This window comes from Rana temporaria, chromosome 1, assembly GCF_905171775.1.
Source record: "Rana temporaria chromosome 1, aRanTem1.1, whole genome shotgun sequence".
NCBI classification, from domain to species: domain Eukaryota; kingdom Metazoa; phylum Chordata; class Amphibia; order Anura; family Ranidae; genus Rana; species Rana temporaria.
Window position 1 is genome coordinate 277,761,491 of NC_053489.1, and position 25,917 is coordinate 277,787,407.

The window sequence follows — 25,917 nt, forward strand, 5'->3', positions numbered from 1 at the left end:
GAGTACATAAATATCTCTTTATGATGCCAAGTCATATAATGTACTGCATAATTAAGAAGAATCATATTCTGGACATAACTTTGTATGAATCTTCTCAGACAGGTGAGGTCAATGGCTACTGTGAAACATTCATGTTGTATATTTGCGCCGCTGACTGGTGGTATACGAGTAAAAGCTGAAATTCATTCATTTACTAGGCTAAAGGAAAAACAGATTCCTACAACAATGTTGGGCCTTCAAATATGAACATCACATAATAGATGCAATTTATAGAATGTACAAATGCCAAAAAAAAAAAAAAGTAGAAAATAGATTTCTTACTTACAGATTCAAGTTCACGAGAAAATGGCAAACCTACTATTGCCAATTCTTCAAAATCGAGCTCCATTTTCTTATTCTAAGTATTTAAGGAATTACAAGGGTTTGCTTCAAAATGGCAGACCCTTTGGACACCCTGCAAGCATATTCTGGGTATACCATGTCACCTTCTTGCTGCTCTAATGCAATGCTCACTCACCTGTACTTAGCCAGAGGTTCTTAGGCCTACTAACAATTTTGGAAACCCATGATTGAAAAACGAGCATATCTGTGGCACAATACTTATACAAAATAATAATAAAAGAGGTTTAAGCAAGTTTTGAAAGCGACATCTCTGGTGCAGATCACCTTGTGAAAGACAAGTTTGTGTATGCCTAATACATGCCAACTGGCAAGCTTAAAAATGACTAGAATGTGGGTGTGTTCAGAACATGGCTGAGTGAGCAGTACACAATTGGAGCTCTGGAGCAACAGACGGTATTTTTTACTCACAGTGCACTTTATATCTCACCAATTGTAGCTGGTTTGCTATGCCTAAACAAAAGCAAACAAACAATCTGGGGACTGATGCAGGGACACCTCGTAGCTGGCCATTAAGGATGAGCTCCGGTGTGTTCGCACAGTCCATGTGCAGAGCCCGCCAGGAAGTAGGTACTGGGCTGCGCTAATCACAGGCAGGGAGACATTTCCCGATGCTCAGCTGCAGAGATCGGGAAATGTCTCCATGCCTGTGATAAGCGCAGTGCGTTTCCGACTTCCAGGCGGGCTCTGCACATTAACGGTGCGAACACGCCTGAGCTCATCCTTACTGGCCATCTAGCATTTTTTCTCACCCCACAATTCTAACCTCTCTGCAACCAAGATAGGGCCCACTCGTTTCACTTCCGCATGTGAGATCAGATCACTGGCCCACCATTGCCAGACCCACAGGGATCAGATGACAGCTCACAGTGAGACTTCTACCAACCACCAGACCCAGAGGGAAGCAACCCACTGGACAAACCATCTTATTTGCAACTGGCCTTCATTTTCCTTACATTGGAAGCTGTCTGACCATGCATGCAAACCTAGATAAACTCACCTTACTTGTCTCCTCAGCACAAATTAGGGCTAAGGGTATGCTCTCGACACTTTTTTCCATCTGAAATGGTATGCACCAGGGTTTCCCACTCTTTTCATTGATTTTCATCTCGACATTGAAACCCTTTATTTGCCAGGTACATATCAACCGGAACATCTCAGTATAAAAGTTGGCAAACATACCCATAAAGTCTCTGCTTATGCAAATGACTTTGTTTTGAGCAATTATGAAACCACCCTCGTGAAATTTCTTGCGGAGTTTACCATATATGGAGAATGCTCCGATTTTTACATTAATTATCAGAAATCAGAGGTCTTGGAGCTGAATCTTACACAGCCCACTTTACTCACATTAAACTGAAATGTTTGCCTTTAAATTAGCCTCTAATATTAGATACTTGGGAATTCAAATGTCTAATGCCCCCGCCCCCCCAACCATTTTCTTATTTATTACACATCCAGCTATCCACCTGGTTCCTGAAAGAGTATCTTGGATTGGGAAATGCAATATCATTAAGCAAAATGTTATTCTCCTCCAGACAATCCAGATTCATATTTTCATACCCTAATTTACGGCTCGACAGGTCTCACATAAAAGAACTTTGTCTGGTCTTCCAAACTGGCATGCTTAACCACTTCAGCCCCGGAAGATTTGGCTGCTCAATGACCAGGCTATTTTTTTCGATGCGGCACTCTGTCGCTTTAACTGACAATTGCGCTGTCATGCGACGTTGCACGCACCCAAACAAAATTGACGTCCTTTTTTTTCCCCACAAATAGAGCTTTCTTTTGGTGATATTTGATCACCTATGCGGTTTTAATTTTTTGCGCTATAAACAATAAAAGAGACTATTTTGAAAAAAAAAAAAAAAAAAACAATATTTTGTACTTTTTGCTATAATAAATCTCCCCATTTAAAAAGAAAAAAACTAAAGGTTTCCTCAGTTTAGGCCAATATGTATTCTTATACATATTTTTGGTAATAAAAAAAGTCAAAAAAATAAATCACAATAAGCATATATTAATTGTTTTGCGCAAACGTTATAGCGTCTACAAAATAGGGGAAAGATTTATGGCATTTTTTTTTTTACTAGTAATGGCGGCGATCTGCATTTATCGGTACTGTGACATAGTGGACACATCTGACACATTTTTGGGACCACTGGCACTTATACAGTGATCAGTGCTATTAAAATGCACTGATTACTGTAAAAATGTCACTGGCAGGGAAAAGGTTAACACTAGAGGGCGATCAAGGGGTTAACTGTGTTCCCTAGTGTGTGCTCTTACTGTGGGGGGAGGGGACTCACTATAGGAGATGACAGATCGTGGTTCCCAGCTTGTAGGAACTCACAATATGGGTATATGGGAATGTTTGATATTTTTTATTTTATTTTATTATAGTTGAACTGGATGGACTTTTTTCAACCTGACTAACTATGTAACAATCTGCATCTCCTCACAGAACAGGGATGTGTGTGTTTACACACACACACACAAAGTCCCTGTTCTGCCTCTTGTGCCTGCGATCGCTCGTGGCCGGCAGTCAGAGACCGCCGGTCACAAGCATCGGCACCCCCGTAGTGCAGCGGCGCCCGCTATCCCACAACCTGCCACAGTATAATGACGGTGGCAGGTCGGCAAGTGGTTAAAACACACCACTTCGTGTAAGCAAAAAGATCTGTGAGGCATGCAAAATACCAAATACTTTCTAAGGCTGGCCATACATTATACAAATTTTCTTGTGGAATTTTTCTTTAGGATTTACTAAAACCATATACAGTGCCTTGCAAAAGTATTCACCCCCTTGGCATTTTTCGTGTATTGTTGCCTCACAACCTGGAATTAACATGGATTGTTTGAGGATTTGCATCATTTAATTTACAGAACATGTCCACAACTTTAAAGATGTTTTTTTTATTTTTTATTGTGCATAACTATTCACCCCCCCCTAAAGTCAATACCTTGTACAGCCACCCTTTGTGGCTATTACAGCTCCAAGTCGCTTTGGATAGGTGTCTACGAACTTGCCACATCTTACCACTGGGATTTTTGCCCATTCCTCCTTGTAAAACTGCCCCAGCTCCTTCAAGCTGGATGGTTTGCGCTTGTGAACAGCAATCTTTAAGTCTGACCACATATATTCTATTGAATTGAGGTCTCAAATCACACACAGAGTGGTACAGGTTTTTCTCAAGAATATCCCTATATTTAGCACCATCCAACTTTCCCTCAACTCTGACCAGTTTCCCAGTCCTGACTGCTAAAAAACATCCCCACAGCATGAAGCTGCCACCACCATGTTTCACTGTGGGGATCGTGTTCTTTGGGTGTGCTGTGATGTGGTGGGTTTGCGCCAGACATAGCGTTTTCTTTGATGGCCAAAAAGTTACATTTTAGTCTCATCAGACCAGAGAACCTTTCTCCTTACATTTTGGGAGTCTCCCCCATGCCTTTTTGCAAACTCAAACTGTGCCATTTTGTTTTTTTCTGAAAGTAATGTTTTTCTTTTGGCCACAAACCCCAACTCTATGGAGTGTACGGCTTATTGTCGTCCCAGTCTCTGCTGTGGAACTCTGCAGCTCCTCCAGCGTTACCTTACGACTCTGTGCTACCTCTCTGATCAATGCCCTCCTTGCCCGGTCCGTGAATTTTGGTGCGTGGCCGTCTCTTGACAGGTTTGCGTGTGTTCTTTTTATTGTTTGGTTATGATGGATTTGATAGTGCTCCTGGGGATCAAAGATTTGGATATTTTTTTTTTATAACCTAACTCTGACTTGTACTTCTCAATAACATTGTCCCTTACTTGTTTGGAGAGTTCCTTGGTCTGCATGGCAGTGTTTGGTTATTGGCGCCTCTTGCTTAGGTGTTGCAGCCTCTGGGGCCTTTAAAAAAGGTGTGTATATGTACTGACAGATCATGTGACACTTAGATTGCACACAGGTGGACATCATTTCACTAATTATGTGACTTATGAAGGTAATTGGTTGCACCAGAGCTTTTCATGGGATTCATAACAAAGGGGGTGAATACATAAGCACATGCCAATTATCAGTTTTTTTATTTCTAAAAAAATGTTTTATGTAAACATTTTTCTAATTTTACTTTACCAACTTAGACTATTGTGTTCTGATCCATCACATATAATTCAAATTAAAAAAACATTGAACTAAAGGCTGTAATGTAACAAAATAGGTAAAAAGCCAAGGGGGTGAATACTTTTGCAAAGCACTGTAATAAGAGGTCAAACCTAAACACTGAAGGTAAATTTAAATGAAAATGAACAAGAAAAATTGTATAAATTTGTATAAATTGTCATCGTAGAAAATACTAAAAAAGTTAGCCATTTCCTCCAATCCTTGCCAGCTCCAGCAAAGTTTTCTCCCACCCTAACTCAATTCACTCAAAGGGGATGTCAAATAGTTGAGCCAGTTAAACATGCGATCTCCCATTCTTACAAATTGTTTTTTCAAAGATAACTACCATGTCATAAAAATCCTCCAAAGTAATACATTTCAGGAATCCGACTATAAAAGAGTGTCACCCGTTGGTATAGTACCCCAACAATATCCAGTGTCACCTACCCTGCTTCACCAGCAACATACTGGAAATGTGTACAAGGACCCAGGGACTTGTTACATACCTTTTGGTCTTGCATGGCCCTACAACAATTTCTGGATGCAAGTACATGAGATAACACAAACATTCAAAGATAGCACAATACCGAAAACACCAGCATTTTCCTCTACCCTAACTTAATACCTGCAACAGCCTACAAAACATCAGTGCCAAGACACTTAGGGGTCTATATGTAGGCTTGATGTACCAATGTTTTGGTCTACTCATAACCATGCATATAGATTTCTGAGATATTATGTGATGAGAGAACCCTAGGATTTACATCCTGTTTGAAATGTATTTTTTTTACTGATGCCCTATAACCAGGTCCTCTTCCCTATGAATCTTTCAAACACATGACAAATAGTCTTCTTACTTCACAAGACATATTTTTTGATGTACAAAATGTGCCTTATACAGTGATCTCTTTATACTGTACCATTGAGTTGGGTAATAATGACAACAATTATCAGCGCTTAGACACAGCGGCAACGATGTAATTGGCGCTATATAAGTGTAAACATTATTATTATTATTACTGCATGTTTACCATGTTGTGTAGTATAATAAAAAATGTAAATAAAGAATGCAACAAAGAAAAGGCCACAATGAAAAATACTAGACTAACTTTTATAATAAGCCAAAGCCAAATTAAACCACATCCCGCCCGCCATATACTAGAATGAAGTGCACAAAGTGGTTAATTTAACCTGACTGGATGTCATATGACGTCCAGCAGGATAAGCCAGGGGCGCGCAGCACGGCGATGGTGTGTCAGTATGACACACCGCATGACCGATCTCGATAAAAAGCTTCTGACGTAGGCCCTTTACCATGTGTTCAGCTGTGTCTAATCATGGCTGATCACAGTGTAAACAGGCGGAGCCGTGTATTGGCTTTTCCTCCACTCACGCTGACAGACACGAGTAGAGGAGAGCCGATCGGCTCCTCTCCCGACAGGGGGGGGGTCTGCGCTGATTATCAGCACAGCCCCCCCAGGATGCCTACCGAGGACCATCAGGGATGCCCACCCAGGACCACCAGGGATGCCAATCAGTGCTGTCTATCAGAGCCATCTATCAGTGCCGCCTATGAGTGACCATTAGTGCCCAGTGTCATCTCATTAGTGCCACCTTATCAGTGCCTGTCAGTGTAGCCTCATCAGTGAATGAGAAAAATTTTATAACAGAAAAAAAACTTTGTTTTTAATTTTCGGTCTTTTTTTATTTGCTCCATTTGTGGGAACTGATAAAAAAATTTGGGTACAGTGTTGCATGACTGCGCAATTGTCATTTAAAATGTGGCAGCGCTGAAAGCTCAAAATTGGCCAGGGCGGGGGGGGGGGGGTTGTTGGGAGTGCCCTGTATTGAAGTGGTTAAAAGAAAAAAAAAAAAGAAAAGAAAAGAAAAAATGAATGATCAGGTCATCAAAAAAATACTCACTTTCGAGTCCTTCATCTCCACATGATGAATATGGCAATGACACGCTCTCCAAAGATTTTGAGGCAGCCAAACCCTATAGCAAGAAAAAAAAAAAAAATTCCTATCATTACCCTGTAAAATTAAAGCGGAGTCCCACCCAGGAATGAAGCTTCCGCTAATCCGATTCTCCCCCCCCCCCCCACCCCCCCCCTGGTGTCACATTTTGCACCTTTCAGGGGGAGGGGGAGTAGATACCTGTCTAATCCAGGTTTGTGCTCCCATTTCCGGTGAAAGAGCGCCGCAGAATCTGTGGCAAACTACGTCATGTTTGGTCACTCCCCTGTCCCCCCTGCTGTCTTCTGGGAGAGATACAGGTACCAGAAGATAGCAGGAATAATTCAAAATGTGCAGCGCGACTCACACATGCGCAGTAGGAAACCAAAGATGCCGGCGCCTCCACCTGGAGCCCAGGGACGGGTCAACTTTGGGTGAGGACATGGCAGGCACCTTAGACAGGCAAGTGTCCTTATTTTAAAAGTCAGCAGCTGCAGTATATGTAGCTGTTGACTTTTATTTTAATTTTTTTTGCAGGGGGAATTCCGCTTTAATGTAAACAGCAAAGGTAGGCTTATTAACCCATGTTTTGCTTTCACAATATAAATATTCTAAGCTAAAGTACACATAATATTTATTAGTGATAAGACAATCAACCTGTGAATCGCAGGAATATGCCTATGTATAAGTATGGATGTACAAAACACTGATCGCTCTTGAATAAAAACTAGACAGATGTTCTAACCCCTTCCCTTTTTAAAGTAGTCTATATCTATTGAAGACTTCCTGGGACCTCATTCAGTCTGAACCCTTAATCCAGCTGAAAGCCACAAAGAAGAAGTGAAAGATCCACATGAAAATCTACAGTAATGACAGTCTAATATACCTGATGAAAGGGGGGTTTTATACCACAACAAGCTTCTCTTTAAGGCCAAACTGAAAAAGATACAACTAAAATGCCTTGAAAGTGATTGTAAATTCTCATGTTTTTTTCTATTAAAATAAAAGACATAATATACTTGCCTGCTCTGTGCAGTGGTTTTGCACAGGGAAGCCCAGATCCTCCTCTTCTCGGGTTCCTGTCTGTAGCTCCTGGCACCTCCCTTCTGTCCAGTGCCCCCATAGCAAGCAGCTTGCTATGGGCTATGGGGGCACCCGAGTAGAGCTGCAGCACCGTGTATCCTATACAGACACGAAGCTGCAGTTTAGCACAGCCCCTCTCTCTCCTGATTGGCAGCAACAGGAGTCGATGGCGCCACTGCTGTGTCTTAGCCAATTAGGAGGGAGAGTCCGGGAGGGCCGAGGCACTCGTGGACATCGCTGGATAGAGATAGGGCTCAGGTAAGTATTGGGTGGACTGAGGGGGGTGGCTGCACACAAGGCTTTTTATCTTAATGCACAGCATTGTTTTACGATAAAAAAACTTCTGTCTTTGCAATCACTTTATTTGTTCAAGTAGTGGTACAGCCTGTTTTGTGGCTTAAGGAACAGTAGACATGCCTTTATAGATTTCAGTAATGTGGCACATGTTATAAGCTTCAATCTGAAAAAAAAAAAATCTCTAAATTGTAATTATATAACAGAAATGTGTACAAGAAAATAAGTAATGCTCTCAGCTGGATAAAGAATCGACATACTAGGGTAGATGTAGCCTGGGACAAAAGGGAGTCATTACAGTTCCAACACAATTGTTGAGGTTGTGAATAGCAAACACAAATGTGAAATGTCATTTGAACAGAGAGTATCTCACAAAAGTGAGTATACCTCCTCACATTTTTTTTTTTTTTCATGTGACACACTGAAGGAATTACACTTTGCTACAATGTAAAGTACAGTAGTGAGTGTACAGCTTGTATAACAGTGTACATTTGCTGTCCCCACCACTGGCAACAAAAGTGAATACACCCTTAAGTGAAAAATGTCCAACTTGGGCCTAAAGACTGGGAACAACAAACGCTGGGGGAGGGGGGCATCGCACTGCCTGTTATACAGCTGCCACCTTACTTTCACTTTCAAGCCAGGAGCCGGCTGAACAAAGCGGGCACAAGTTGCCACCATCAGCTTGTGATTAATAATTCACTCTTTGGATGTGCATAGCAAAAGTGTCAACATTTTGTGTGGCCACCATTATTTTCCAGCACTGCCTTAACCCTCTTGGGCATGGAGTTCACCAGAGCTTCACAGGTTGCCACTGGAGTCCTCTTCCACTCCTCCATGACAACATCACAGAGCTGGTGGATGTTAGAGTCTTTGCGCTTCTCCACCTTCCATTTGAGAATGTCCCACAGATGCTCAATAGGGTTTAGGTCTGGAGACATGCTTGGCCAGTCCATCACCTTTACCCTCAGCTTCTTTAACAAGGCAGTGGTCGTCTTGGAGGTGTGTTTTGGGTGGTTAAATTGGAACACTGCCCTGCGGCCCAGTCTCTGAAGGTAGGGGATCATACTCTGCTTCAGTATGTCACAGTACATGTTGCCATTCATGGTTCCCTCAATAAACTGTAGCTCCCCAGTGCCGGCAGCACTCATGCAGCCCCAGACCATGACACTCCCACCACCAGGCTTCACTGTAGGCAAGACACACTTGTCTTTGTACTCCTCACCCCACACATGCTCGACACCATCTAAACCAAATAAGTTTATCTTGGTCTCATCAGACCACAGGACATGGTTCCAGTAATCCATGTCCTTAGTCTGCTTGTCTTCAGAAAACCGTTTGCAGGCTTTCTTGTGCATCATCTTTAGAAGAGGCTTCCTTCTGGGACAACAACCATGCAGACTAATTTGATGCATATGTGCGGCATATGGTCTGAGCACTGACAGGTTGACCCCCCGCCCCCACCCCTTTAACCTCTGCAGCAATCTTGGCAGCACTTATACGTCCATTTCCCAAAGACAACCTCTGGATATGACGATGAGCATGTGCCCACATGTGAACGTCTATGGTCGACCATGGTGAGACCTGTTCTGGGTGGAATCTGTCCTGTTAAACCGCTGTATGGTCTTGCCACTGTGTGGCAGCTCAGTTTCAGGGACTTGGCAATCTTCTTATAGCCTAGCCCTAGGCCATCTTTACGTAGAGCAACAATTATTTTTTTTCAGATCCTCAGAGAGTTCTTTGCCATGAGGTGCCATGTTGAACTTGCAGTGACCAATATATAGAGTGAGAGCGATAACACCAAATTTAACACACCTGCTCCCCATTCACACCTGAGACCTTGTAACACCAACGAGGGAAAATGGCTAATTGGGCCCAATTTGGACATTTTCACTTAGGGGTGTACTCACTTTTGTTGCCAGTGGTTTAGACATTAATGGCTGTGTGTTGAGTTATTTTGAGGGGACAGCAAATGTACACTGTTATACAAGCTATACACTCACTACTTTACATTGTAGCAAAGTGTAATTTCTTCAGTGTTGTCACATGAAAAGATATTATAAAATATTTACAATGTGAGGGGTGTACTCACTTTTATGAGAAACTGTATTTTAGGAAAATAAATGTAGGTAAGCCACACAGTCCTTAGATGTGTGAGTAACCCGACTATGAATTATACTGTGCAGCATTTTGGCCCAAGCTAGTTTATAAAGAGCGGGGGGGAAAAGAAATACAGAGCAAAACTGGAGAAGCAACAAGATTTGTTGCTTTTCGTAAATGTTTTTTTATTAAAAATTAATATTTTTTGTGGGGACTTAAAGCGCTTTGTCTGCTGTTGGGGCAGATGGTGAGACAGCGCTCTTGGGCACACTCAGTAGAATATCATACTAGGTCCAATTTCTAGCAGGAGCCAACTAACCTACAAGCATGTCTTTAAAGTGTAGGAGGAAACCCAGTCAAGCACAGGAAAAACATGCAAACTCCATGGCCCGGATTCACATACATCAGCGCATATTTATGCCGCCGTAGCGCATCTCTTTTACGCTATGCCAGCGCAGCGCACAGAGGCAAGCACTGGATTCACAAAGCACTCGCTCTTAAAGATAAGCTGGGTTTCCTCGGCGTAAGCCAGCATAGGGGGAAGTGGGCGTGAGCCATGCTAATGAGGCGTGACCCCATGCAAATGATGGGCCAAGCGCCATAGAAGTACTTAAAATGAACGGCCCATGCGCCGTCCCGTGGCCGCATCCCAGTGCGCATGCTCAGAATCACGTCAAAACAACTGCCTAAGATACGTCGAATCACTGCCTACGACGTGAACATAACCTACGCCGAGTCATATTCACGTACTACGTAAACGACAAAGGATACGACGGCTTGTGTTCCCTGGTCCATACCTTTGCATGAGTTGCGCCTCCTATATAGGGGAATAACTTTACGCCGGACGTATGACTTGTGCAAACCGCGTATATTATGCGCCGGGCGTAACTACGTTCGTGAATCGGCGTATCTCCCTCATTTGCATATGTGCATAGAAAATCAATGGGAGCGGCAAATGCGCCCAGCGTAAATATGCGCCCACGATACGACGGCCTAGGCAAGTTATGTTGGTCGTAGGAAGCGTATCTCAGATTGTGGGCACGGCGCACAGATACGACGGCGCATAGTTGCACTTACGCGGCGTATCTCGAGTTACGTCGGCGTAAGTGCTTTGTGAATCCGGGCCCATGTAGTTAGAGTCAGGAATGAACCCTCGAATGAAGGACCACAGAGCTGCAAGCCAGAAGTGCTAATCATTAGAGGCCACCAAACTGCACCCTAAGTTTTTTTTTTTATTCAGGCCCTTTACAGTGTTTGATTGAGCAACGGGATGCTATATAAATCTTCTAAAGTGGTTGCAGATCACGTGGCCATTAGCATTAGCTTAAATAGTCCTGTAAGACACTTTGACATTTTTATTTTACTGAAGGGGAACACTTTAAAAAATATTCACCCAAATCTTTTTATTGTGGAGATGGATGTATACACTAGTATTTAAAATACTTGCCTTAGCTAGCATTTTCAAGTCTCTTTCCCTTAATGGCAATCCATGGAGCTCCACCTCTTTCAAAGTGCTCGAAACATTCAAACATGCTGCAAGGGCTCGGCACAGCTGGAAAGTCATGTCCTTTGATCGAATAGGTGGAATACGTCTTCGAAAGTGGATTCCATATTTTTCAGAATCTGTGTCAGTTCAAATATGAAATATTATACACTTAAAATTAGATGTTTGGTGTTGAAGAAATTCATACAGCATTCTAGTAAGCAAAAAAAAAAAAAAAAAAAAAAAAACTTTCCTTCATTCCTGTGCTGATATACTACCACTATATCAAATACAAATTATTAATACAAATACAAATTATTTCTTACATTTATGGAACCAACAGTGATGAAAGCCTAATTGCATTGAATGCGAGTATGAGGTTCTCATTTGCATATTAATATTTTATTGCTTGTAGACTCCTGCATGCACTTGATGCTGGAATGCGATTGGGCCTCTCTTGTCACTGAAAGCCACGGGTCTCTAACTAACGATCAGGAACCGGGAGGCCCAGTTCATGATCACCTAGATGCTGTATCAGTCCCTGATTGGCTATCACAGTGATCAGTCACTGCAGAGCCAAAAGGTTGGGTTTAAAAAGGTAAGGTCAGGGTCTGTGTATTTAGGTACGATTACATTTTTTTTTTTTTTTAAACTTAGCATCAGTGTGTTTTAAAAAAAAAAAAAAAGTAAAAATGTTTACCATTGTTTCTGGGCCCTACTATGGCTACAAACAACATACACATATTTGGCATTACTGCAATCGCCAGGAACTGAAACCTTTAATTTGGGTTGTGCTTTGGTGGTAGGTTATGGGAATAGCAAGAAATATCCAGGTAAATAAGAAAAAAAAAAAAAAAAAAAAAGGGGAAGGAGATATTTATTACCATTTACCACAAAATGAAAGCCCAGTTTTTCCTTAAAAAAAAAAAAAAAATAAATAAAAAAAAAGAAAAAGCATAACCTACCTGGATAGACCAAGTAGTTGCGATATGTACAGTTTTACAAACATTTGTCAAAGTTGCAAGATTGTGTTAAGATTTGTTTTACCCTCCGTCGTGAAAGGTCTCTTTAAAGCGGGAGTTCACCCATTTGTAAAAAAAAAAAAAATTTCTCCCCTTAGCTTCCTGCTCGTTCGGTCTAGGGGAATCGGCTATTTGTATTAAAATATGAGCTGTACTTCCCCTTTTTTCGAGCTGCATCTTCTTCCGTCGCTTCCGGGTATGGGTCTTCGGGAGCGGGCGTTCCTTCTTGAGTGACAGCCTTCCGAGAGGCTTCCGACGGTCGCATCCGTCGCGTCACTCGTAGCCGAAAGTCGGTGCGGCTCTATACTGCGCCTGCGCACCGACGTTCGGCTTCTTTCGGAAAATCGTGACGCGATGGATGCGACCGTCGGAAGCCTCTCGGAAGACTGTCAATCAAGAAGGAACGCCCATTCCCGAAGCCCATACCCGGAAGCGACGGAGAGGATGCATCTCGTAAACGGGTAAGTACTGCACATATTTTAAAATAAATAGCCGATTCCCCTAGTAAAAACGAGCAGGAATCTAAGGGGGAAAAGTGCCCTCTAAGGGTGAACCCCCGCTTTAAGGGCACTTTCACACTGGGGCCACATCGTCGTTTTAGCTGTGCTTTTCCGTCATTTAAGCTGCGCATTTAACCACGCTAGCAGCTGAAGAAAGGGTTAAAAGTGCCCGCGTTGCATCGCTTTTGAAGCACTTTGGAGGCACTGCCCATGCATTCCAATGGGCAGGGGTGGTTTAGGAGCGCTGTATACAGTGCTCCTAAACCGCCCCAAAGATGCTGCTTGAGGACTTTTTGTAACATCCAGCACTCAGGATTTCACACTGGGGTGGCATGGGAGGCGTTTTTTAGGCACTTTACAGGTGCCATTTTTAGCACTAAAACGCCTGAAAAATGCATTCAGTGTGAAAGGGGTCTAAAGGTTTTTATCCAATATCATACCTACAGGTGCATCACATACAATTTGAATATCATCAAAAAGTAAAATTTCAGTAATTCAATTTAAATGCCCCGTACACACGATCGGAAATTCCGACAAGAAAACTGGATTTTTTCTGACAGAATGTTGGCTCAAACTTGTGTTGTATACACACGGTCACACAAATCTTGTCTGAAATTCCGACCGTCAAGAACGCGGTGAAGTACAACACGTACGACAAGCCGAGATCAATGAAGTTCAATGGGCAGTTCGGCTCTTCTGCTTGATTCTGAACTTGCGTGTTCTTTTGCACGTTGGAATTGCGCAAGCAGATTTTCCCACAAGAACCTTTTCCGTCTGAAATAGAGAACCTGCTCTCAATCTTTTGCTGGTGGAAATTCTGACAGAAAATGTTGGATGGAGCATACACACTGTCAGAATATCTGACCAAAAGCTCACATCCAACTTTTTTTTTTACGGAAAATCCGATCGTGTGTACAGGGCAAAAAAGTTAAACACATATTTTGTATAGATGCGTTCCACACAGAGATTATTTCAAGCATTTCTTTCTTTTAATTTTGTTGATTATGGCTTACAGCTAGTGAAACCCAAAACTCAGTAGCTTAGAATATTACAGAACACCAATAAAAAAACAAAAAAAAAAAAAAACAAACAAAGTTAATACAGTTGGCTTACTGAAAAGTATGTCCATGTATAGTATAGGATGCACTCAATAATTGTTAAGGGCTCCTTTTGCATGAATTACTGCATCAATGTGGCATGGCATGGAGGCGATCAGCCTGTGGCACTGCTGACATGTTAGTTATGGGAGCCCAGGTTGCTTTGATAGCGGCCTTCAGCTCATCTGCATTGTTGGGTCTGATCTCTCACATCTTCTCTTGACAATATCCCAGATTCTCTATGGAGTTTAGGTCAGGCGAGTTTGCTGGCCAATCAAGCACAGTAATACCATGATCATTAAACCAGGTATTCATGACGGACTGTGGAAAATATAGGATTTCATTTGGAAATCAAGGTCCCAGAGTCTGGAGGAAGAGTGGAGAGGCACAGAATCCAAGTTGCATGAGGTCCAGTGTGAAGTTTCCACAATCAGTGATGATTTGGGAAGCCACGTCATCTGCTGGTGTTGGTCCACTGTGTTTTATCAAGTCCAAAGTCAGTGCAGCCCTCTACCAGGAAATTCTAGAGCACTTCATGCTTCCCTCCGCTAAACAGCTTTATGGAGATGCCGATTTCATTTTCCAGCATGATTTGGCACCTGCCCAGACTGCCAAAAGTACCAATGCCTAGTTTAATGATCATGGTATTACTGTGCTTGATTGGCCAGCAAACTCGCCTGACCAAAACCCCAAAGAGAATCTGTGGGATATTGTCAAGAGGAAGATGAGAGACTCCAGCAGATCCAACAATGCGGACGTGATGAAGGCTGCTATCAAAGCAACCTGAACGCCTCCATTCCATGGCGATTTGATGCAATAATTCATGCAAAAGGAGTCCTGACCAAGTATTGAGTGCATACTATACTGTACATGGACATAGACATACTTTTCAGTAAGCCAACATTTCTGAGATACTGAATTTGGGGTTTTTACTAGCTGTAAGCCATAATCATCAAAATTAAAAGAAAGAAATGCTTGAAATATATCACTCTTTGTGTAACACATCTACATGAAATATATGAGTTTCACTTTTTGAATTGAAATAAACTTTTTGATGATATTCTAATTTTATGAGATGCACCCGTTTAATAGGACTGAATAACCAGTGCTACCAATCATTTATTTTCAACTTCCTAAAGACATTACAAAATATAAAAAAAATAAAAATGTTATGCCGCATACACACGATCATTTTCCAGCATGAAGAAAACGTTGTTTTTCAAAAACGTCATTTAAAATGATCGTGTGTGGGCTTCACATAATTTTTCTGTTTTTTTTCGAACATGCTACATTTTTTAACGTCGTTTTAAACGATGTCACTTTTCGGGTTGTAAAAAAATGATCGTGTGTGGGCTAAAACGATGAAATAAACCCGCGCATTCTCAGAAGCAAGTTATGAGACCGGAGCGCTCATTCTGGTAAAACTACTGTTCATAATGGAGTAAGCACATTCATCACGCTGTAACAGACAGAAAAGCGCGAATCGTCTTTAACTAACACGGAATCAGCTAAAGCAGCCCAAAGGGTGGCGTCATCTGCATGGAACTTCCCATTTATAGTGCCGTTGTACGTCACCACGCTTTGCTAGATAATTTTTTAAAAACGATGGTGTGTAGGCAACATCGTTTTAATGATGAAGTTGGGAAAACTTCGTTTTTTCTACATGCTGAAAAACTACGTTTTTTTTCATGCTGAAAAATGATCATGTGTACGCGGCATTAGATTAGTGTGTGGAAGCCTGTGTCCCCACTGGGAAGATTCACCCCCTGTTAGAGGGGATTTCTCCTAAATTTTAGAGATTTTTTTTCCCACCTCCTCCTGTTGTGTCTCCAAGACAAGAAGTGAAAGGGAGATCTCCCCAAAGGGACACAAACAGCATAAAGGACATCCGATAGTGGTTTGAACTAGGGTTGTCCCGATACCGATACCAGTATCGGTATCGGTACCGATACCGATACCAGTATCGGTATCGGGACCGATACCGAGTATTTGCGGGAGTACTTGTACTCGCGCAAATACCCCCGATACCTAAATAGAATACTTGCCCACAGACAGCCACCCCCCCGCCGCCGTCGCCGCAACGAATGCCGCCACCGACCCGTCGCATACCGCAACAACGCCGCCGCCGCATGGGTTAAACAGCGTACGGGGAATATCACAGCTTTCATTTGAATAGCTGTAGTATTCCCCGCTTCACTGTGTATAGACACTCCCCCTTGCTAGGGATTGGACAGATCCCGAGCAAGGGGGAGTGTCTATACGCAGCGCATAGACACTCCCCCTTGCTCGGGATCTGTCCAATCCCTAGCAAGGGGGAGTATCTACACACAGCGGGGAATACTACAGCTATTCAAATGAAAGCTGTGATATTCCCCGTACGCTGTTTAACCCATGTGGCGGCAGCATCTAGGTATGGGGGGACATGGCTGGGGGCACAGCGAAGTGGAAGCATAACCAAAATTGTTCATTCATAAAACCGATCATCTCCTAGTGCAGCTGACTGGAGCGCATCGTGATCTACGTAATGCAGCAGGTTGGCTCTGTCCTATCGGTGCTCTGCCCTGTATTCTCTGTGCTTTAGCCTTTGCTCTGCAGTCATAAGCCGAAACGGGAGATGCGCGGTTCTGTGGCGTCATGTATTCTGTTCCACTGTATGTTTTAGTTTACTTGTTCTATCTCTAGCTTGCTGTAATAAAAGAAAATATATATATATTTATTTTTTTTCTCACGTTTGCCGCTGCATGGGTTTTCTATATACAGTTTACTGCAGCAAGCATTTTACATCAGTAAAATAGGCACAGCTTCGGTAAGGTTATGACTCGGCTTGTTGTCTGATAAGAGTAAATATAAAACAACTTATGTTGCTAAACACAGTTTAAGACTGCGTTTATAGAAATATATAAGATATATAATTTATAAAGTGTTTACTGAAAATAATGTATGTATTGTAAACAATGTGTTCTGATAGCTCTTCACATGGGATGACCCTCTTGCTTTCAATGGAAATAATTATAACGTGTGTGTCAAGGCATAATGATAAAAAAAAATACCTAAACAGACTATTTGGCCCTGTGCTATTCACATAAACCCCCCCCCCCCCCCCCCAAAACAAACAAACAAACAAACAACCTTTAGCAATGCACACCAAACTGAGCATGTACAGAGAGACACTGAGGCTTTGTGCTATCAGCAGATGGATTGGGGATAGTAAAGGAAGGGGGGGATCAAACAGCCTTTTTGCACAGTGTGGATGATTAACCCCTTAGGTTCCACAGTGAGTATAACGAGCATGCTTTACTGCATATAAAGACTGATTTTACTGTGGGGTTAGTAACACTTTAGGTGCCGAAAATCATATTTAGCCCCTATTCAAGCTTTTTTCCCTATGCATGGCTACACTCAACATGCAGAATGTTATTTTTAATTGTCCTCCGTAATGCTCGCTTAGAAAAGAATTGCTGAAGTGGGAGTGGCTACCTGCCTGAAAAAGGGGCTCCCCCACAAAAAGAACAAAAGCTACTAAATATGCGAGGAGGGTGGGAACCTGCTTTTAAATGACTGAAAAAAAAAGTATCGGTATTCGGTATCGGCGACTACTTGAAAAAAAGTATCGGTACTTGTACTCGGTCCTAAAAAAGTGGTATCGGGACAACCCTAGTTTGAACCATTTCATAATATAAATAAAAATTTGCTTTATGAAAACATTATATTACAGGAAGAAAAATATCACTCTCTTTCTCCAACCTGATTCTCCAAGTCCTGGTTGATGGCAGCTTTTTATAGATACGCTCATCAAGCTTTTATTAATTTTCAATGTATTCAGAATGGGTGGCCAGTCAGCTAATCGGATCCGATCTGCATTGAAGCTAAGGGCACCTTGTCGTATATTCGCCTTTACAGCTTGTAAGGGGACAGAATCTTGTAAAACACACATATATTCATAATGGGACTTAAAGTCTATAGCCCCTTGCCGACGTATCTGAACTGAATCGATCATCTTTTCGGAGACACACTATCCTGTAAATAAAAAAAATAAAAGAATTTTAAAAAGGTTGTCATTTCCAACACCAACTCTAGTGGTACTTACAACAGTATTAAACCCCAAAACAAAAAAGTCATATATTGCAACTTATCAATTTTTTGTCCCTTATTTCATCTGGCCTTGTCTAAAAAATAAAAAAAAATAAAAAAATAAAAGCCGGATTCCAGCTAACACTTTCTGAGCAGTTAGAGCAACTATTTTTTAGTTTTTTGTACCTTTTTCAATAACAAGTGTTACATAAATAAATAAAAGCTGATCATTCTGAACACCCAATCAATATTAAATGGTTTTCCTCAACCCTCCAACTGCCACTTTGGCTGGACATTAACCACTTGCTGTCTGCTCACAGTAGATTTACTGTGAGTGGGTGGCACAGGCAGGCACCGCATTGTAGTTTAGTGTTGTGTGTTCCCCCTGCTGTCCCATGCTGTAATTGGACACAGCACAAGTTTGTCAGCAGGTTACAGCCAATTATTATGGCTGGCTACCTGCTGATCAGCTATGGCCAATCACAGCACAGAGTTCTGTGGTTACAAACACACTGAGCTTTGTACACAGACAGCAATCTGGCAGTTTTTTTTTTGCAGAAATCAATTAGTTGTTCAGGGCACAAAGACAGTCAGATCTGTGAATAAAAGCAGCACACATTACAATTGTTAGGTACACAGTTAATCCCTTGATTACCCCTAGATGTTAACCCCTTTGACAGTGTCATTAGTAAAATGTACAGTGTACAGTATTATCACTGTGTTAGCGTCACTAGCGAAGTCAGTGTCAGTTAGTTAGTGACCCTCCCAGCCAGTGTCTGTTAGCACCAGATTCTCCGCTACACTATAAATCACTGATCACCGCCATTAGTAGTATAGTGTCTGAACGGATCAGTATCTTGATCACATCAGAACTATACTAGTGTCCCCAAACCACAATTTGGTTTTTACCAAACATATGTAATAGAAAACATTTTTATGAAGAAATTTGATTTTATTGGATATGTTTTATAACAGAGAGTAGAAAATATCGTTGTTTTTTTTGTTTGTTTTTAGTATTTTTTAAACCCAGTGATGATCAAATACCACCAAAAGAAATATTGATGTATATAAATGTAATTTGCACACAGTGTTGCATGGCCAATCAATTGGCAGTTAAAGTAGCACAGTGCTGAATAGCAAAAAATGCCCTGGTCATGAAGGGAATAAAACCTTCTGAAGGTCAAGTAGTTAAAGGAAGAAGAAAAATAATTTCCCAGGTGCATGCTGGGGGTCAGGCAGCCAAAAAACACACTGGAAACACATCAAAAAAGCATATGCCCTTTTTAACAGAGGGGTGTGAAAGCAGCCTAAAGAGCTAGGTGTGGAGAAACAGCAGTACACTGACCGAACCAGTAAATGGCTTGCAAGGGGGAAAGATTTTAGCACAAGCCTGAACACTGAAGGACAGGCAGAATGTGCTCCCAGCACAGCCAGAAAACTGACCAGACTGGGATAGATGTAGCTTATGCCATGGGTGCAACTACAGGGGTCACAACTGCAACCTGGCCCCATGCTCCAGGGGGGCCGTGAGGCTCCCATGTACACCTGGATTGGTGGGGGGCGGCATATAGAGGAACTGATCCCCCTCCATTTTCATCCCGCAGCTGCTAAAAGTCTGCTTCTCCTCCTCTCCCTCTTGCAGGCATTCAGTGGCTGCAGGAGGAAAATGGAGGGGATCAGTTCCTGTATATGCCACCCACTGCCCCCCCCTCCAGGTTTGACTTCTACTGCCCTCAGGCCCCCCTCCTCTCCCCACAGCTTTGCCAGCTTCCTCCTCTTCTCTTCCGCTGGATGCTGCAGGAGATTGTCAGGATAAAGAGCAAAGAAGGGGCCAATAATTATGTCATTTACCTGCCCCTTCCTTGCCTGAATGAATACAGATCTCTGACTCTGTCCATTCAGAAGTGAAGCATTGTAAACTGTGTTTACTATGCTTCAGTTTATAAATGAACAGGAAAATTTGTACAGAGCTATCCCTGTCCATTCATTATGTACAGCTGAGGCTGCAGAGATGGAAATTGAGGGCTGTGTCCTCAATCTCCTTTTTTCATCTCAAAGGTAAAACATCAAAGGTCTGGTTAGACCCCTGATATTTCACCAAAGCCCCCCTAAAAGGCTCCTAAAAAAATTGTAGGAAAAAAAAAGACAAAAGGGATAACAAATAAACTACTAAACACACGTGGTGGAACTACCAATGTCACAAGTGCACTTGCGACCGGGCACTGGCGTCCTGCCACCGGGCTCAGAGGGAAAGGCCCCGGCTCGGGGGTCAGGGAGGCCCTTTATGGTTTCTTGCACCGGGGGGCCCTGAAGGTTCTAGTTATGCCTCTCTCTCATGCCTAGCGCAGTGTTGCCAACTGTCTGTAAATTTACAGACAGTTTGTAAAAATCTTTCGATTTTTACACTGTCCGTAAATGTCCGCTACGGACAGCCACTACTCTCAGGTTGGCTTCAGAAGTGGGCATGCGCTGTTCCAAAGCCATCTGGCCATCAGACATCGAAGAGGGGGAGGGAAGCCGTTGGCGACGTCTTTGTTGAACTACATTAAAGGGAGCCGTGCATTCTTCTTAGCAATACATGTCCCGTGAGTCATGCGGGATCCGGGAGTGCTGCGGGAGGTCAGTGCATGCATTCTGTCAGTACTGGTAACTGGCACTGGGCAATAGTAACTGTACCAACAGGGCACTGATATGAGACATGGTGCAGGGATGGCCAGTGACAAGAGATGGAAAGCATGCAGGCCATTGAAAAAGAGATAAAAAGCAGAGTTGGGCAATGACAAGAGGTTCAGAGCACAGCATGATAGGAGACACTGAGCAGAGGGGGGCAGTGAAATAAGAAGCAGGAGTATAGTGGGCCACTTATAGGAGACATGGAGCATTGGGAACGGGGAGAGAGGAGCGTTGCTATTGGGAATGTGGGAACGCAGAGAGAGGAGCGTTGCTATTGGGAATGGGGGAACGCAGAGAGAGGAGCGTTGCTATTGGGAATGGGGGAATGCAGAGAGAGGAGCGTTGCTATTGGGAATGGGGGAACGCAGAGAGAGGAGCGTTGGGAATGGGGGAACGCAGAGAGAGGAGCGTTGGGAATGGGGGAACGCAGAGAGAGGAGCGTTGGGAATGGGGGAACGCAGAGAGAGGAGCGTTGGGAATGGGGGAACGCAGAGAGAGGAGCGTTGGGAAGGGGGGAACGCAGAGAGAGGAGCGTTGGGAATGGGGGAACGCAGAGAGAGGAGCGTTGGGAATGGGGGAACGCAGAGAGAGGAGCGTTGGGAATGGGGGAACACAGAGAGAGGAGCGTTGGGAATGGGGGAACGCAGAGAGAGGAGCGTTGGGAATGGGGGAACGCAGAGAGAGGAGCGTTGCTATTGGGAATGGGGGAACGCAGAGAGAGGAGCGTTGCTATTGGGAATGGGGGAATGCAGAGAGAGGAGCGTTGCTATTGGGAATGGGGGAACGCAGAGAGAGGAGCGTTGGGAATGGGGGAACGCAGAGAGAGGAGCGTTGCTATTGGGAATGGGGGAACGCAGAGAGAGGAGCGTTGCTATTGGGAATGGGGGAACGCAGAGAGAGGAGCGTTGGGAATGGGGGAACGCAGAGAGAGGAGCGTTGGGAATGGGGGAACGCAGAGAGAGGAGCGTTGGGAATGGGGGAACGCAGAGAGAGGAGCGTTGGGAATGGGGGAACGCAGAGAGAGGAGCGTTGGGAATGGGGGAACGCAGAGAGAGGAGCGTTGGGAATGGGGGAACGCAGAGAGAGGAGCGTTGGGAATGGGGGAACGCAGAGAGAGGAGCGTTGGGAATGGGGGAACGCAGAGAGAGGAGCGTTGCTATTGGGAATGGGGGAACGCAGAGAGAGGAGCGTTGCTATTGGGAATGGGGGAACGCAGAGAGAGGAGCGTTGCTATTGGGAATGGGGGAACGCAGAGAGAGGAGCGTTGCTATTGGGAATGGGGGAACGCAGAGAGAGGAGCGTTGCTATTGGGAATGGGGGAACGCAGAGAGAGGAGCGTTGCTATTGGGAATGGGGGAACGCAGAGAGAGGAGCGTTGCTATTGGGAATGGGGGAACGCAGAGAGAGGAGCGTTGCTATTGGGAATGTTTGCAGAAGCTGGTCTGTGGTCTCTAGAGTCCCCCATCACAGTTCTCAGTGTTGCCCTTTAAATCCTCAGAGTTCCCCTGCACGTCAAAATCTGAATTGTCAGTGTAAGGGGGAACCTTGCAGAGACTGGTGTAAAAGGGGAACTCTATGGACTGTAATACAAATAAGAGTTCTGTGGACTCTTATGTAAGAGGGTAGGAGGGCTCGGGTGACCAGAGACCCAATTACATCAGAGTTTCCCTACACCATAGTCTGCAGCATTCCCCCTTACATCAGAGTCCTCAGAGTTCCCTTTTACATCAGAGTTCTTCTTTACATCAGAGTTCTTCTTTACATCAGAGTCCTCAGAGATCTCTTTTACATCAGAGTTCCTCCTTGCACTGCAGAAGGGGAACCCTGCAGACTGTGTTGGGTCATTAACCTGACCTTCATATAAATGAAGAAATATGTTTTTTTGCCTATTGTTATACTTTAAACACATTGCTAATCGCACGAGCTACATGTTTGTAGGTTAAATATTGATATTTGCATAGTTTTACACTAAAAACAGAAATTTTCTGTACATTATTTAAGCTCTGTTAGTAAGTTTTATGATTTTTGCCACTAAAAAAATTATGTGGTTTGTAAATTTGTGGGCGTCCGTCAGTAAATTTCAGGTGGGGGGTTGGCAACAGTGGCCTAGTGTGGTCAGTTTGAAATCAGAAAGCAGGGTGACTGGCAGGATCATCAGGTATATCACACAAGGAAAATAGAATACTTCTAATACAAGTACATGGTACTGCAGGCACATATCAGGGATATGAAATGTTGTGGGTGAGGACATAGGTAACCATGCAGATTGGTGACCTGGGAACCATAATGCAGGAAAAGATTGGAAAGAACAGTAGTAACAAGGAAGAGACTGATGTAAACAAGCCTGGGGTGCAGGACTGGAAGAAGCCTGAGTGTGTAGAGGTGCAGAATGCATAGAGTGGGGGAGCTGTATACTTACAGTGCCGTATTAGTGGAGAACAAAGCTTAGTATACAAGGCTGGCTCTGTCACCATCTGCACACATCGGATCCCAGCTCTACACCTCCTCCCGCTTCCTCCATAGCATTGCGTTCCCTTGGTTTCCAACCGCCTACGGAAGCCCGCCCTCTCCTCTGTGACCCCGCCTCCCTCTGACCCGTCTTCCCCTTCCTCACACCGGTGACCCTTGCCCCGCCCCGCTTCGGACCACTCCCCCTTGTAGCAGGCGTCGTTTGTGCATAGCGCTGTGTGTCCTGCTATGGCGGCTTGTCTTGTATCCTGTGAGAAAAAAGAGCAGGCACGGCATCACTCGGAGATCCCTTCCTTCACAAGTGCAGTGTGCACAGCCAAAGAAGCTGGCTTGCACTCTTGGGTTTCATTCACACAGGAATTAGTCGTGCACACAGAAATAATAAATGCGTTTCTACGCGCTTACATCCGATGCGTTTAGATGTGTGCGTGCATACGCATTTACATCCATATTGCATTGGTATGCGCCTAGCTGCACCTGCCGGGCTGTACAGACAGAGGCGTCTACGCGCAATTGCAGAAAAAACCGCAGGCTGCGACGCAACTGTGCTTTGTTTTTTGTTTTCCAAACGCAGTGGCTATAAACGGATGATTGGATCCATAAAAAAATGAATTAATGACTTGCCTACTGGGCACTAAGGCTGCATTCACACCTAAGCGACAGCCACGTTCGCGTGTAGCGGCAGATTTGCCGCGAGTACAAATGTTTCAATTTTTTTTTTTCCCTAAAAGTATTCCCATTGCTGTCTATGGGAAAACGCGTCTGTCGCGTGAAAAAAAGGGTCCGGGACTTTTTTTCAGGCGACAGGCGTTGCGCGTCTATGAGATGTGAACCATCTCCATAGACAGCAATGGGAATTCTCCCCTCTAGCGGCAGAAGCATCCCGCGTCGGGCGTTTTGTCGCTTAGGTGTGAATGCAGCCTAAGGATGAGCTCCGGCGTGTTCGCATAGAACACGCGCAGAGCCCGCCAGGAAGTCGGCACCAGCGCTGCGCTAATCACAGCCAGGGGAGACATTGTCCGATGCTCGGCTGCAGAGATCGGAAAATGTCTGCCTGGCTGTAATTAGCGCAGCGCCGTGCACACTTCCTGGCGGGCTCTGCACGTGTTCTATGCAAACACGCCGGAGCTCATCCTTACTGGGCACTTTCACCCTGTTTTTGCCCTTGGCTCATTTTCAGCTTTCAGGGCCAGTTCACACCACATGCAATCCAGTGCATTTTTTTTTTTGGCATCAAAACCACATACAAAGTAGGTAATATGGTTTTCAATGGCATAGTTCACACCAGTGCTTGCAGTTTCACTGCATCCCAGTTCCAGAAAGAAAAAGTAGAACATGTTGCATTCTTCCTGTACTGGAACACAGTAAAACGAATTAAAAACGCACTGGAACGCACACGTTCTTATATAACTTCAATCTGCTCACATCATTTGTAATAAAAACATCTTTGCCATTGTGAAGCTTCCCTCCAAGCACTTTGCATATTATTTTATTATATACTGTGATTTTGTACTTGCCAAATATGCTGCAGAAATCTCCCTCCACTAAGTCTGGCTGCAACTATTTTATATGTGGGCAGCTGAAGCTGCTGCCTGTTCACTTCTTGGATTTACACAGAGGCACACCTCCAGCTCTGCAGCTCTTATTGGCCCTCTTATGGCGCACCCCCTCCCATCCTGGAAGACTCTGAGGAGAAAGAACTGTGTATGATGTCATAAGCCTAGGCTTTTTACCAGACAAGAAACAGGAAATGTATAAAGTATTTACTGGTAGAAAAAAATATATGTTTTACTATCCAAAGTAAAAACAAGATGGGTAAAATATTTAACCACTTAAGCCCCGGACCATTTGGCTGGCCAAAGACCAGAGCACTTATTGCGATTCGGCAACTGCGTCAATTTAACTGACAATAGCGCGGTCGTGCGACGTGGCTCCCAAACAAAATTGACGTCCTTTTTTCCCCACAAATAGAGCTTTCTTTTGGTGGTATTTGATCACCTCTGTGGTTTTTATTTTTTGCACTATAAACAAAAAAAAGCAACAATTTTGAAAAAAAAAGCTATATTTTAAACTTTTTGCTATAATAAATATCCCCCAAAGATATAAAAATGTATTCTTCTACATATTTTTGGTAAAAAAAAATCGCAATAAGCGTTTATTGATTGGTTTGCGTAAAAGTTATAGCGTCTACAAAATGGGGGATAGTTTTATGACATTTTTATAATTTTTTTTTCTTTTACTAGTAATGGCGGCGATCAGCGATTTTTATCGTGACTGCGACATTATGGCGGACACATCGGATACTTTTCACACCATTTTGGGACCATTGTCATTGATACAGCGATCAGTGCTATAAAAATGCACCGATTACTGTAAAAATTACACTGGCAGCGAAGGGGTTAACCAGTAGGAGGCGCTGAAGGGGTTAAGTGTGTCCTGGGGAGTGCTTCTAACTGTAGGGGGGATTGGCTGTGTGTGACACGACACTGATCAACTGCTCCCGATTACAGGGAACTGTGGTCAGTGTCCTGTCACTAAGAGGAATGGGGAGATGCTTGTTTACATGAGCATTTCCCCATTCTTCCTCTCCGTGAGACGATCACAGGTATCCCCTCAGACATCGAGTTTGCGGGA

General features: G+C 43.6%; 1 protein-coding gene across 1 annotated transcript in view; it reads right to left on the bottom strand.

Moving 5' to 3' along the window:
* Positions 1–23,393, bottom strand: part of CEP78 (centrosomal protein 78) — a 94,135-nt gene extending 70,742 nt beyond the window's left edge. The window contains exons 1-4 of the mRNA XM_040355839.1: positions 23,234–23,393; positions 17,815–18,087; positions 11,416–11,591; positions 6,459–6,531 (exon numbers count right to left, since the gene is read on the bottom strand). Coding sequence (XP_040211773.1) covers positions 6,459–6,531; positions 11,416–11,591; positions 17,815–18,067 — 502 coding nt within the window. The 5' untranslated portion in view covers positions 18,068–18,087; positions 23,234–23,393. The remainder of the gene's footprint in view (positions 1–6,458; positions 6,532–11,415; positions 11,592–17,814; positions 18,088–23,233) is intronic.
* Between the last annotated feature and the right edge of the window lie 2,524 nt (positions 23,394–25,917).